The sequence below is a fragment of the Thunnus maccoyii genome, chromosome 21 (assembly GCF_910596095.1).
Source record: "Thunnus maccoyii chromosome 21, fThuMac1.1, whole genome shotgun sequence".
In the NCBI taxonomy this organism is placed as follows: Eukaryota; Metazoa; Chordata; class Actinopteri; order Scombriformes; family Scombridae; genus Thunnus; species Thunnus maccoyii.
This window is the reverse complement of record NC_056553.1, coordinates 9298338-9312903: the sequence shown is the minus strand read 5'-3', so window position 1 is coordinate 9312903 and position 14566 is coordinate 9298338. Positions and strand designations below refer to the sequence as shown.

At 40.2% G+C, this 14566-nt stretch overlaps 3 protein-coding genes across 4 annotated transcripts in view; 1 reads left to right on the top strand and 2 right to left on the bottom strand.

Moving 5' to 3' along the window:
* The window catches only part of fam49bb (family with sequence similarity 49 member Bb), a 38159-nt gene extending 37277 nt beyond the window's left edge, over positions 1-882 (bottom strand). Inside the window, exon 1 of the mRNA XM_042400035.1 lies at positions 740-882. The gene's annotated coding sequence lies outside the window, so the exon portion shown is untranslated. The remainder of the gene's footprint in view (positions 1-739) is intronic.
* A 3115-nt stretch (positions 883-3997) lies between these two features.
* On the top strand, positions 3998-6413 carry si:dkey-37o8.1 (Elongation factor 1-alpha-like). Its single transcript, XM_042399614.1, has 7 exons — positions 3998-4242; positions 4331-4510; positions 4599-4895; positions 4993-5143; positions 5312-5568; positions 5765-5999; positions 6084-6413. The coding sequence occupies exons 1-7, from the start codon at positions 4099-4101 to the stop codon at positions 6191-6193; spliced, it is 1374 nt and encodes a 457-aa protein (XP_042255548.1). The 5' UTR covers positions 3998-4098; the 3' UTR covers positions 6194-6413.
* Positions 6414-7599: 1186 nt separating this feature from the next.
* Positions 7600-14566, bottom strand: part of asap1b (ArfGAP with SH3 domain, ankyrin repeat and PH domain 1b) — a 64018-nt gene continuing 57051 nt past the window's right edge. Inside the window, exons 23-28 of one of the 2 annotated variants that reach the window (XM_042399147.1) lie at positions 12179-12340; positions 10527-10605; positions 10341-10405; positions 9707-10254; positions 8879-9001; positions 7600-8765 (exon numbers count right to left, since the gene is read on the bottom strand). In XM_042399147.1, the coding sequence (XP_042255081.1) occupies positions 8691-8765; positions 8879-9001; positions 9707-10254; positions 10341-10405; positions 10527-10605; positions 12179-12340 (1052 nt within the window). In that variant the 3' untranslated portion in view covers positions 7600-8690. The remainder of the gene's footprint in view (positions 8766-8878; positions 9002-9706; positions 10255-10340; positions 10406-10526; positions 10606-12178; positions 12341-14566) is intronic. The other variant, XM_042399148.1, reaches the window with a different exon arrangement.

Below are 14566 nucleotides of genomic sequence, written 5' to 3'. Positions count from 1 at the left end.
TGCAGATAGTAACTCTGTGCTTTACACATGTAAGATGTGATTTACACTGTATTTTTACACCTTTGTTGCCACTTTAATTAAGTTAATTATCTAAATACTTCTTCTTCTGCAGGACCACAGTTTAGAAAGCTCTTCTCAAGCATTTTATTATACACTGATCAGACTAAAACCCATCACTTATAAGAAGAAGGGGGGGTGAAGACAAAGCAGCTCTAAACCATCTCCCAGCTGTCAGTGTGTGCATTTCCTTTAATGCACCGTTGTACTGTACGGCAGCCTGTGTCTAATCCAAGCCACACGGTTAGTTTAAAACTATAGATTACCAGGCTGTGTAAAGCCAAACACAGCTGATCACCTGGCATTAGTAAAATATCGGTCAAGCATGTAGCATTCAAAGCCCCTTGTTAAAAAAAGATGGAAAAAGTAGCGGTGTAGCCTTGACAAAACCGACCGTTGGTGTGAAAAAGAGGAAGTTAACGGTGTATCAAGGATGTAACGCAGCAACACTGATGTTTTTTCCATCGCTTCAGTTTAACAGTTAACCAACTTGACGATACATGGGTTTATGATTCATCATTCTTTTCTCTTTTTTTTTAATCTCCGAAGAACAAACATTTTAACACTCAAAAACAAGCGAGAATGAATGGCAACTGGTGGACAATGAAGGCGAACAAGTGAAAAGACAGGAGGAAAAGAAAAAGAGGAGTAAAAGTAGAGAGGGGTTTTTTTCTGTTTTTACCTTAATGCTCGCAGAGAAACAGTCGACGTCTGGAAACCACGCTAGAAGCCAGCGGCAGAGGCTCAAAAGGAGAGGAGGAAAAGCGATTTGCTGCTTCTGCTGTTTCCGGGTTAGCTGCCGAGCGTCAGCGTCATACTAGAAGGAGAGCTTGGTTTGTGTCGCCTTGGAGCGCGGAGGGTGGGCGGAGTGATACGCTTCACACCTACCCCACTACTTCGCTGGAGATAGCCCCGCCCGGGCGAGACCCGCTGGTTTGTTTTCACCGTGGAGATTAGCCGAGTAATAACCGAGTCGCTAAAATGTCCCACCGCAGCTTTAATTAGGACCTTTGAGCGTTGAAAGTCGTTAAAGTAGACCGTGTTTGAAGCAAGGTTATTATAGTTTACTAAAAAATGAACTAAAAATAGACGTGAAAAAACATTTTAGTTAACTGAAATAAAAATAAAAACTAGACTTTAGAAAAAAAAAACTAACTGAAATGATATTGTGTACTTACAGAACTAAAAAATATACACAGTGAACACAGAGCAGCTCTCCTGCCTTCATTAGCAGTTTGATTTTGTTCAGCCACAAGTGGGCTTTATGTCAAGTGAATTTTATTTGTATAGCACCTTTCATACACAATGGCAGTTCACACACACACACACACACACACACACACACACACACACACACACACACAGATCAGCTCATGGTCTCATTTCCTGGAGACTTAACCTAACCCTAACTTGACCCCACTGATCTAAAAATGAGCTTTTTCACAGTTAGGAACATGTTTTTTTTATCCCCAATTGAACAAGCAGTCCCCAATTAACTAGTCCTAACATACCCAACAATTTTCAAACCCTGTTCTGGTAAGATTTCTGGCTTTAATTTCTGATTTCCTAAACATTAACCTCTTTCTGTCTTTAGTCATATCCCCCACTTGGCTTTGTCTATATTCAAATGACTTCTTTCTTTCAAGTTTTTGTTAAGGTAAAGAACTTCTCACATGATGAGTGGATGACTTTACGGTAATCGGAAACAGAAAAACACAGCACCCCCACACAGTGAGGTATCTGGACTTTAGTTTTTCCCCTCTTCCCAGCCTTGACTTAATTGTTGCTTGGAGGGCTTAGGAAAGTTGAATCACCACACACACACACACACACACACACACACACACACACACACACACACACACACACACAAATACATTTACACAAAAAAGAAGAGGAAAAAAAAACATTTGTCCAGCCACACACACTCAGGCAAGAAATTGACTAGTCATGAACCTGAGAAAACAGAAAGGTTTTGAATTTTCTTTTAAACGTGGACACAGTAGTGACTAATTTCAGGTCATCTGGTAGTTTGGGTCCAGAGAGCAGAACCACAGTCACTAAAAGCTCCCTCTGAAGACCTGAAGAGCCCAGTAGAACTGTTATTACAATCTGTGTGTGTGTTAACAAATCTCTCTGCCATTTAAAAACTCGTAACACTCAGCAGATAACACTTCTTGCACTCCACAAATCAATCAATCAATTTCATCAGGAAAAATTCGTGAATATATGAATGTGTGTGTAGAATCTGGGAGACACTGAGCTGCATTTAAAGACATTTTCAGTCAGTTGTCTTCAACTTTGAACAATCTACTTTTCTTTACAGAGTTTAAACTGTGTTTTATATTATTTCTCATGCAGAGTCCAACAAAGCCACAATATACAGACCACTGTCAAGTGAATAAAGTCATGCTGTGAAGTAGTTTAACTATATTTTAGCACTAATTGTAGGATTTCAGGAAATGTGATTATCGTGATAATACCATTTATCGTGATATTTTTACCTACAATAATCATAGCAGGAGAATTTGATATCAGCACATCTATACTTCATACTGGTCTTCTTCTGTGCAAAAATGTATTTAAAAGTATATCTGAAGATAATATAAAGCTTCAGTCGTCCAAATGAGTCAAATCAAGTAGATATCTTTCAACATTACAGTCTTTTTAGTGCCAAAGTCCCTCTTTTTGTTACTAAACTTCCACCACAGCTCAACAGGGGAACACTGTCCGAGGAAACACAAAGAGGAAATTTGATGCTAAAAAGACTGTAAATGTGGCAGATATCCACTTGATATGACTAACTCAGACTGCTGAAGCCTCATATGAGCCTCAGATCAACTTTTAAATGCATTTTTGCACTAAATGACTGTGTGGGCACACTGTGGATTTTGGCACCCATCACTTACACTGAAAGCACATTTGAAGGGGATCTTTTAATAGCCAGTATGAACAGGAGGAATGATTACAGCGAGGGAAAACCTCTTTCAGTGTTCATATGGACACCTGGCTGTTGTTTTAAGACAGATTTGAAATATTGTGAACCTATCCTTAAAACATCCTCTCCAGACATGTTTTAAGACATTCAACTACACCGTAGTCTATCTTGAAATAGGCCTAAATTGTGTCAAATGGCTTTCCACCCAGAACTTTAATAAACTACTTACATCTTTGAATGCATATCTACTTTTCCCTCATTGAAATATCCAGAGTCTATGCAAATATAAACTATGCCTTCTTCACTGAAAAATAAATTCTCACTGTGCTGGAGGTTTCACGTTTCCACATCACACTTGTGTAAGTTGCATTTTGGATCATGATTGGCTACCAAACTAGTTGTGGTGTCACAATATCACATTTGTATGTGCACATCTTAAACTCTGATTAAAGGTAAGTTCAGGGAAATGCTCCCCAGCAGCAGATGAATGTGAAACAGCTTTATACTGTTGTCAGATATAGTAAATATAGTAACAGTTTTATAATTTTGATGTCAGACAAGGCTTTAGACTAATTCATGGACATGCCACAGTGAAAAGTACTTTATTACGCTTATTATATATCTACAAGTTTTTTAATATTCAATGTGTTCATTGACTTTCAGGTGCTTTCCTTTATATTCTTTGTGATTGATTTGTGAATCAGAGTTTCTTTGATATATATAGCGAGAGGCTATTTATTAAGACTCTTCAAAGACTTGCCATCTCCAAATGACTCACCTGGTTGTAATTTGAGATCATTTCTGAAGAATCTTTCAGCTTTTTCAACATTTTATTGCCGTGGTTTCAGGACTGATTTGTGTCAAACTTTCAGTACTTTCAGCTCAGGTTACACCAATCAAGCAACAGCCACCACTGAAGCTTAATGAAGCAGCACACCTGTCTTCAATTATGTGTCCAGTGCGTGGCCAGTTGTACCTTATAAAGCCGCTCCGCAGTGGCTGCTGGAATCCATTTGATAAAGGATTTTGGGAGAGTGAATGTGACGTTTCATCCCAGGAGCCTACAGTAAACTTGCTTGGTTGGCAAACCCCAACCTGTAACCATGGGAAAAGAGAAGACTCATGTTAACGTGGTGGTTATCGGCCATGTTGACAGTGGCAAGTCAACCACCACCGGCCACCTCGTCTACAAATGTGGTGGCATTGATCAGAGAAGACTGGAGAAGTTTGAAAAAGCTGCAGCACAGGTGAAGAAGAGAGAAAAACTTACTGTAAAACACATTAATTAAAATGTTAAAACCTGTTCTAAGATCCTTTTTTTTGTTGTCTTGACAGATGGGGAAGAGTTCCTTCAAGTTTGCCTGGGTGTTGGACAAGCTTAAAGCTGAGCGGGAGCGAGGAATCACCATTGACATTTCACTGCTGAAATTTAACACACAGAAATACACCATGACTATAATTGATGCTCCAGGCCACCGTGACTTCATAAAAAACATGATAACAGGGACGTCACAGGCAAGCAACACATTAAAGTCAACCACCTACTTTAATGCAGACCTCTTTCTGCATGCACATTCTTTTCACTGTTATCGTGTAATTTCAGGCTGATGTTGCCCTCCTGGTGGTCTCTGCAGCTAAAGGAGAGTTTGAGGCCGGTGTATCAAGAAGCGGTCAGACCAGAGAGCACGCCTTACTGGCTTACACTCTGGGTGTGAAGCAAATCATCGTCTGTGTGAACAAGATGGATGTGACCGAACCGCCTTACAGCCAGAAACGCTTTGATGAAGTTGTTCGAGGTGTGAGCGGCTTCCTTAAGAAGATTGGCTACGACCCCACCAGTGTCCCTTTTGTTCCAGTTTCTGGCTGGACTGGGGAGAACATGATCACTGCAACTCAGAAGGTAATGAGGTGTTTTTTTTTTTTTTTTTTTTTTCAGGTCTTAAAATCTTTAAATATTGGCATGGAAAAGCTTGAGCAAAAGTAATGTCTCTCTGCAGATGCCCTGGTTCCAAGGCTGGAAGGCCAGACGAAGGGAAGGAAATGCAAGTGGGAGAACTCTACTGGAAGTCCTGGATTCCATTCACCCACCAGTGCGCACCATTAATAAGCCCCTACGATTACCTCTGCAGGATGTCTACAAAATTGGAGGTCAGATGGTGCACAAAATTTTTAATCACTGCCTTGTCATTTATCTTGTTTCAAAGCCTTTAGACTAAATTAACCAATTGCTCAATCAAATGAGGTCCAGGTGTACAGTAGAGGAATGGTTAAACTGGTTTTAACTATATAAAAAGTGCTTTTTGTTCCAACTGTCAGGAGTTGGGACTGTGCCTGTGGGAAAGATTGAAACCGGTGTCCTCAAACCTGGTATGACCCTGATGTTCTCCCCCGCCAAGCTCACTGCTGAGGTTAAGTCCATCGAGATGCACCACCAGGGGCTGCAGACGGCTTTACCGGGACACAACGTCGGCTTCAATATTAAAAACGTGGCCGTCAAGAACCTGCGGCGCGGGGACGTAGCCGGCAACGCCCAGCAGGATCCCCCCTCAGATGTCACCAGTTTTGAAGCTCAGGTTGGTTCAGTACAGTTAAATTTTGAAGATCACCTGCAGACATGTTAAGATGTGTATATAAAATACTTTTAATTTTGAAAACAGCCTTCTGGTGTAAAACTTCTGCACAGTGAAGCTCAATTATTCAACTGTAGGAACAAGAAGAAACATCTTTGAGTGAAAGACTGTGCAGATTTATTTCTTTCCCCGTCTTTAGGTGATTGTCTTGAACCATCCAGGAAAGATCAAAACCGGATACACTCCCGTCCTAGACTGCCACACCGCCCACGTGACCTGCCGCTTTGCTGAGCTGAGGGAGAAGCTTGACCGCCGCACAGGCAAGAAACTGGAGGACAACCCACAGATACTGATGTCTGGAGACGGTGCCACGGTCAAACTGGTTCCCATCAAGCCCATGTGTGTGGAGAGCTTCTTCACATACCCTCCCTTAGGTACAGTATCACTTGTTTAAATGTTCTAATCTCCATAATGTGCTTCAGTGTCTTTTAAAATAAACTTTCTTGTTGCTGCAACAGGTCGTTTTGCAGTAAGAGACCTGAAGCAGACAGTCGCTGTGGGCGTCATCAAGTCTGTGGAGAAGGACCAAGGGTCAAAAGTTCCACACAAAGCCCAAGTGTGTAAATAAGTTAGTTTCTGTTTACCAGTATTCTGGTATGAACGCTTTACGTGAACAGTTTTATTTATTAAGATGTGATTTTTGTGTTGTGACACAAAGTATTTATGTTGTCTTAGAAGTATTAGTTCCTGTGTTAATCTTAAATCCAAAAGAAGCTGTAGAATTGGATGGTATATTTTGGTTGAAATGAGAATTGTTCAGCTACCAAAATAAAAGATTTGGAGAGGAACTTTGTCAAATGTTTTATTCCCCCCCCTCGCTCAATTCAAATGTGTTGAGCTTATTGTTGGTTCACTTTGATGTTTGACAATAGATGCTGTTTTCATCTGCAAAAGGGAAAGTTCACTTACTTAAATTTGAGAATGATATGGTTAAAAGCTTTCTGACATAATTAGTTGGAAGCCACTCATGATCCAAATATGGAAACCACCCAAGTCTCCAGTTAACATATATTTGAATGGACTTCCTAGTGACATAGACGCCTTTTGTGCAGCAGTAAAATGTTTGAAATGAAAACTGTACTTGAATGTTTCCATTTTATTCTACTTTGTACTTCTACTCTAATACATTTTAGAGGGAAATATTGTACTTTCTACTCCACATTTGCCACTAATAACTGACTACTAGTTATTGTTTGGATTAAGATTTTACATAAAACATTCGGTTTAAATTGTTAAGTTATCCACTTTGTGCTGCATTAGTGCTATAAAGTAATAAACATAATACACTTATATAATATGATGCAGTAATCTACCCAAAGTATCTAAAAACTGCAGCATTAAAATGCTATGTGTATTAGTGATTTTTTTTTAAAAAAAAACATCAAATGTACTAAAACACTCTAAAAGATGAGTAATCTGCATAATGAGTACTTTTTGATACTTTAAGTAGAAATTGCTGATTATATTTCTGTACTTTTATATAACATTTTGAATTCAAGACTTTTACTTGTAATAGAATATTTTTAGATGCCCATATTTCTACTTTTACTTAAAGGATTTGAATATTTCTGCCACCACTGCTGGTATAAATCTTCTCTAAAATGGCTAAACTCTCTGCCAGAGAATAAACGTGTTCCTTCAACATGAGTCAAACGCTACACTTGAATAAGCTGCTTAGAAATGCTCTTTCCCCTCCTTATTCCAGAGTTTTTGAAATTCCAAGGGGAGGCACAAACCAGAATGACTTAAGTAAAAAAGCAGGCTCAGAGTTTTTAAGTACAGCACTTTTAATGATACAATGGGTTGATGGGTTTGTTCCTTAACATGGGAAGAACTGCAAGTCAGTGAGGACTGGGTGAAAATACATTTGGCTCTCCAGCCTTTTACAAGTCCACCCTTCATCTAAAAGACATCTCTGGTTCACAGGCAAACCTGGAAAAAATGTACTGAATCCAGTAACATGGAATGATATTACATGACTCAAACTAAAAAAAAAAAAAAAAAATTCAAGCTCATGAGGTTTTACAAGACACTGAATCTGTGAACACAGGTTGTTGTGAAACTTCCAGCCTGTCAGAAAAATCAAGTTATTGCTAAGATGTCCTCGTTAAGTTTCCCCGTACTTGTCATTAATAGTGGCTTTAACAACAGGATACCTTTTGTGTAGTCCTGCTTTTATAGTGGCTCTTCAAACCCCTGAGGTGAGCGTCTTGAACGCAGCACTCCACTCAATTCCAGTCATTGTTACACCATGCACAGAAAAAGGTCAAAGGACTGTGGAGATGGCGTCGAGTTCACACACAGAGCATACATACAGTGAACAGTGTAACAAGGAGTAAATTAGTGACCAACAGTGAACCACAGGCTTTGCTATTCCACCACACAGTAGCAGCAGGTTTCTATACTGTAAAACAACCATAATACGTGTACACACAAAAGCAAGCAAGAACAAGGAGTACATTTAATGAAATTCTTTTCATCTCGGGAAGATTAGTGGGAGACTCCTGCCTCTTCAGTCAATTATGGTGGTAAACAGGGATGCAAGACACAAATAGTGACATGACCTATTTCACATTCCTTTTTCTTATTTGTCCTTTTTCCAGAAATATAAGCTGATAATTACTTGAGGGCCAGTAAAATTAATACAGATAAAATTCATCCTCTACTGCCCTGATGTTTTAATCTGACAGGTAGAGAGCAATGGTACATGTTTTGTACAATAAAACATGTATATACACTCACACACAAATATATATATTTACATACATATATACACAGTAACAGCATAAACATAGACTTTAGGTAAGTGCTAGGGTTTTGAGAGTGGCTTCGTCACAGCCGTGCTATAGGGTTAAGATAATACTGGTAGAGGAAGAATACACACATTCTTTGTACAGCATGGATGAGGCATCCATGGCTAGATGAGCCTTCTTGGGTTGTTTCTTTGTTTTTTTTTTTGTTTTTTTTTTCTTTTAGGACACTTGTCATGTGACAAGAGGTGTTTTGATAGCTATTTACAGGAGCTCCCAGTTTAGGGAGAGGCGTAGTGCAAGTCTTTCTGGCTGTCAGTCACTCAGGATGTGCACAAAAGACATGGGGAACACCCCTTTTCTTTCCGGATCTCCTTCAATGTGCCCGATCTGGAAGTAAAAATTGTAAAGAAAGCATGTAAGAAAAAGAGCATAAAGCGTTTTTTGCCTTTTTGTACATTTGAGACGATTCAGAGTTCAGTAAACCGTAAAGCTGGACTTACCCACCACTCCTGGTCCTCCTCTCCTGTAACTATTATCACCTCTCCTTCAACAAATGTTAGTTCGTCATCATTGTCAGCCTGGCAGTCGTAGATCGTCTTCACCCGGCGGGCTTTGCTCTTCCCCTGCACGTACAGATAAAACCGTTATCATTGTTGACACACACACTTGATTTATTTTGAGTCGACTTTCATTAAATGTTGTAATCCCACTGTGTAAAGCATCAAATTTATAAAAGCAAAGTGAAAAGCAGCAGATCTATATGTGAGCACCAGGTTCAGGGGGAAAAAAAATCCCTTTGAAATTTGAGGAAATACCCATGAAAGGAAAAATGAAAAGGCAGTTGACCATTCTCACATTTTATGGTCATGTATAAGTGGAAATATTTTATGCCCTTTGGACACTTTGTTGATTTGCAGTCTCTGATTAATTGTTTCTGGTATGTTCTCGGTGAGGAAAATGTGATGAATGTGATTGAAAAACAAGTGAATATGCTGCTGAAGTCATATAAATTATAACCAGCAGTGGGGAAAAACGCTGACCTGTACCACCTCTGCATCAATAAAAGTTAAAACCACTAATATGTAAAAAAAAAAAAACGGTTTTTCAAAAAAGGTTTTTGACCACTAGTAGCGCTGAGGAGCAATGGTTTTATAAGCGGGTCCCTGTTTTATTTGTATCGTTCACACAATGTTTCTAAAAAAATGTCCTAAAAAACAAAAAATCACACAAAGAAGCTCTGAAAAACAGGTCCAGTAGAGATTTCACCTCAGCTTAAAAGTTAAAATATGTGATGAAATGTTTGAGAGAAACGGCGAGCACATGCGTACCGTGTTGATCTTCCTCGGGAGGGGCACAGGGGTCTCTGCAGTTCCCGCCGGGGTCCCGTTGGTGTCCTCAGCGGCTTGTTGAGAGGGGGCCACTATATTCGCTTGCTGATTAGGTGACGGCGAGTCTTGAGGTTGAGGCTGAGGCTGAGGCTGTGGTTGAGGTGGAGGCGGAGGTTGCGTCTGAGGCTTCGGCGCCGTCTCTCCAGGAGGCGGTCTGGGAACGGACTCGGCTGTCCCGGGTTTGGGGGGGATGTCGGCGAGGTGAGGCTTCGGAGGGAGGTCTTTGAGCTGGGGTTTGGGCGGGAGGTCCCCCAGCTGAGGTTTAGGAGGGAGGTCAGAGAGCTGCGGCTTCGGAGGAAGTTCTCCGGGTTTAGGGGGGAGATCAGACGGCTGCGGCTTGGGGGGCAGGTCTCCCAGCTGAGGCCTGTCCACCAGAGGAGCCTTCTGAGGGGTTTCGGTTCCCGGCGGGGACTTCTGGAAGACCTCTGGAGGAAGGCTGGGCTTATCCATAGAGGGGTGGTGTATGGTGTCGATCTTCCGCAATGCCACTGGAGAGATAACGAGACAAGTTCAAGACAACAACTTCTTCAATTCAAGAGTTCACGTTAAAATGAAAAACCGGCACAAACTTTACCTTTCTGAGGTAGTTTGGGAAGAACCCTTGGACCAAGTGTAGACTTTGTGTTGCTTGAAGTAGTGCTGGGAAAAGATTTTCAAATTAATCAAGGTAAAACCCAATCAAATAAGATGCTTGTACGTTTCATTATCGCAGGTGATACAATACATTTCAGACAGATCAGAGGTTTTCTATCTGTGATACCTTTGCTGCTGAGGAATGCCTTCAAACTTGTTAGATACCGGAGACATCTTGCTGACGGGAGGAGGGGTGGAGTCGCTTCCTAAAGTTTCAACATTAATGACGACAAATAGATTATTCAACACCATAACAGGAGCGCCCACCAAAGAGATTAATTTGATATAAATGTGGAATTAAATTAACATGCTGTGATGGTTTTGAAAAAAAAAACAATGAGGGAGGCGTCATCTGGCTGAGCTTTCCATGAGCCTGTGTTGTCTGGAAAACTGAGGTTGTTGTGCAATAGAAAGTGTCATTGTTTAATTAGTGGTTGGACGTTATATGTGTGACACAGACTGCACAAACACCACAGAGGACGAATGATAACAAGTGGAGTAACAGGAAAAATATCCCTGTGATTCACCTAAAAGACACAAGATTGGAAGTAAAATGACTGAGGTGCGTTTGATTTCGTTCCCTCTGTCTCTGAGTGGTGGTAACAAGATAACTTTTTTTTAGTTTAGATTAATCAAAACCCTGACTAAGAAAAAGTCATTGACATCTCTTTATGCAGTTTCAAGATATGCTGATTAGTTCACTTTGCTTGGCTTAACTTGTGGATGATCAATAGTCTCTAAAAAAGTAGTGAAATGCTTCCTCTCGTGTCAAAATGACCAGTTTCCAACTTCTAAATACCGTTCAAGACGAGGGTTTAAACCTTGATAATGTCAGTTTACTTTCTGCTATAGTCGTTGGCATTTAGCCTCCATGGTTGTGAATTTTAGAAACATGTAAATAAATAGCCTGTAGACTTAAAGTTTAATCTTTGTTAATAGTGAAAATAGCTTTATAAATACATCATTTATCAAGTGCAGTTTGTTTAAGAGTCATGTATCTTTGGAGAAGTTTAATTGTGTATTTTTCAACATTTGAAAGCTCCTGCTCTTTGCTTCTATACATACTGAGATATTAATTGATTACTAGTTGACTGAAGTATTTTGATAATTGATAAATCATTTAAGTATCAATTTTTCAAGCAAAATTACCAAACATTCACTAGTTCCAGCTTTTCAGTGGTGACGATTTGTTGCTTTTGTTTTATTTATGTGACAATATACTTTATGTGACAGTATATCTGACAATATACTCTATTTATTTCTATTTTTCTACACATATCCATGGAAAGCTCATAGGTTCGTATCACCATTTGACATACCTTAAAACTGCACAAAGAGACATAAAATAGGCACCCAAAGTTCTCTGTAAAATTTAAAAAAAAACCCCGAACCCCAAAGAAATTTCTAAACATTTGTGCATGAAAGTTAATTCTTAACTTTGGGAACATTTGATGAAATAATCTTAACCCAAGGTCCACTTACAAGCGTTTTTTTTTTGTTTGTTGAACCTTTGAACCGCATCTCACAGTCTTAGTGAAGGGAGTCGGTTCAGTTGTGATCACGTGATGTCAATACGGAACTAAAGTCACATGATAACAGGTTGTAAAACAGTTGATAAATGGTTAAAAGCTCCAGAAAAAGCTAGTAAGAGGACTTTGAGTTAAGATTATTTTGTCAAAATCTTTTAAAATACTGTTAAAATATGCCTCTAATCTCTGGAGAATCCTGATATTCATGCTTCAGGCTGCAGCCCTATTGTAACGTGTGCTTGCTTCTCACCCCCAGTCAAGCCCCCTTTACTGTGTGGACTGTGAGAGAGCGGGCTGGGTGGGTCAGACAGGGTGCGTTTGTGTCCAGGAGGGGGGGGCGGAGGCCTCTTCTTGGACAGGGTGGAGCTGCCTCCTGTTGTGAGTGTAGAGGGAGGGCCAGATGGGGGAGGAGCTGGAGGAGCGATACATAAAACACATGAGGTGATGAGGCCCCCCAAAAAATAATCAAGTCTGTTAACCTCCCCCCCCCCAAAAAAACCCAGAGAAGGTAAAGGAGAGGAGAGGAGAAGAATATGGAAAAGGTTGTGTTTCTGCTGTCAGAGGACAAAATGACGATACACGTTAGAACAAAACAAACAACATATTGTCCCAACAAATATAAAACAGGAAATGTCTGGACGGGAATGCAAAATAATGAAAAGGGACACTATGATTTGGGTTGTGGGCACGTTTCTTCTGGTCAGTTTGTTTATGTATATGCTTGCCTGTGTCTATCGGGCACTAATATAGAGTAAAATAGGACGAAAGCAGCTAATAGAGAGCTCAGCCAGAGAGGAATCAGCTGTGGTAAGAGTTTACAGCTCAAGGGTGGTGGATGTGATTCCACAAAGATAAAAATTCATGTAGGCAAGAAATAATTAACTGGAGACTCAGCCTGCCTACATGGTCCCATTGTCTACTTAAAAAAAAAAACACACACACCACCACCACCCTGCGAATCTTGAGCCGTAAAGGAAGAAACAACTGAGGGATAACTGTATATGGGGCACACAGCCGAGTAAGGGGGAGAACATAAAAACAGGATATTCACTGATGTATGGTCGAGTGCCAGCCAGTGTGGCGTAGTGCGAATGAGAGCCAAGGAATGCCAAGTGTGGAGCTGAAAGAATAAGAGAAGAAACAAAAAAGAGAAAGAAAAGAGAGCGAGATGAGGAGGAGTGTGGGAGAGAATCTACAGTATGTCAGTCTTAAGAAGAGCTGCTCCCACACATTATAAAAGAACAAGATGAAAATCTTTATCGGTGGCAAGCAAAGCAAAAAAGAGAGGAAGAAACGTCGCACAGCTGGCCTCGGGGGTGAGCTCTTCAGCGCCCGCTGAGAGAGAGAGAGAAAGAGAGAGAGAGGGAGAGAGAGAGAGGGAGCGCTGCGCTGCTAGTCTGGAGCATCTGAAGAGTTAGCATGTTAGTTTACATGTATGTCTGTCATTTAGCCTCTCATTCAGAGTTTTAATCTTATTTTTGCATAAGACACACTTAAAACTCCACTTGTTTCCAATGTTTTGTTAAAGTAAAGTAAAAACTCTTGCTTGAGACCATTTAAGTCTACGCGTTAGGAGCCTCTTTTCAACCTAATCGTTATATGAAGCAGCTACACCCAGGAACTAAAACCATTAATTGGGAAGTCGAATACAAATGCTGTACACAAGCAGTTAAAGCCTTGAGGCTTGTGATTCACTAGGCAGTAATACTCAGTACAGCAAACTGCCCTGACAGTTCCTGGGTAGAGCAGGGCAATGTTTTAAAAATGATTGGTTACGTCAATATCGATAAATATACAATGAGGTCCAAAAATCTGAGACCACATTGAAAATCTCTAATATTTTCACGTAAACCTGGAAATAATCATTACGTTTCTAAGTTATGACATGTAAAAAGAAGAAGAAATATTTCAGATTTTGCAGTATTTCTAGGTCAGCAATCAAATTTAAGAAAATTTATGGCGTTGACCAACTTAACTCCTTTGTTCAAAAGGTCAGATTTCCTTGAGTTGCATCTCTTCCATTGAAGTGTTCAGATGACACTCTGGTGGATCGGATCAACTCATCAGAGGCTCGTTCAAGTAACTCAACTTGCAGCCAGTGTTCTCCTGTTACAAACATGGCTGTGCCTCAAGTTTCCAGCAGATCATTGTTTACTAAGCAGCATTGTGATGGTGGGAAACACGGCGTCAAAACTAAGTGAAGGTGTCAAACTGTTATCCTGAGCAAAGAGGGAATTTTTCAGCGTCAAATCATGGCGAGACTAAAGGTTTCTAAGTTTCTTTGTTTTTGTGGTTGTTACTACATCGTCATGCACTCTTATCGTGTGAAATGTTTCCATTGTGATCAGTGTTTGCATCATTTATGTCACCAGGCTCTTTTCCTCGGCTACTGGAACCTAATACACCCGGAACAGGAACTTGGATCACGTTCCTTTGGTCAAAAGTTCCTAAAAAGGTTCTTGTGAAAGGTCTAAATGAAACATGTTGATTAGCATTGGAAACAGGTGAAATTTCACACCTCTTGTGTTAAGAAAAATAAGATTTTAATGCTCATAAATGGATTAAATGACTTGTTAAGATGGGTGTTTGGCAGTGTAAGCTTTTGCAATGTTTTCAGTCGCTTACTGAAGCTGCAACT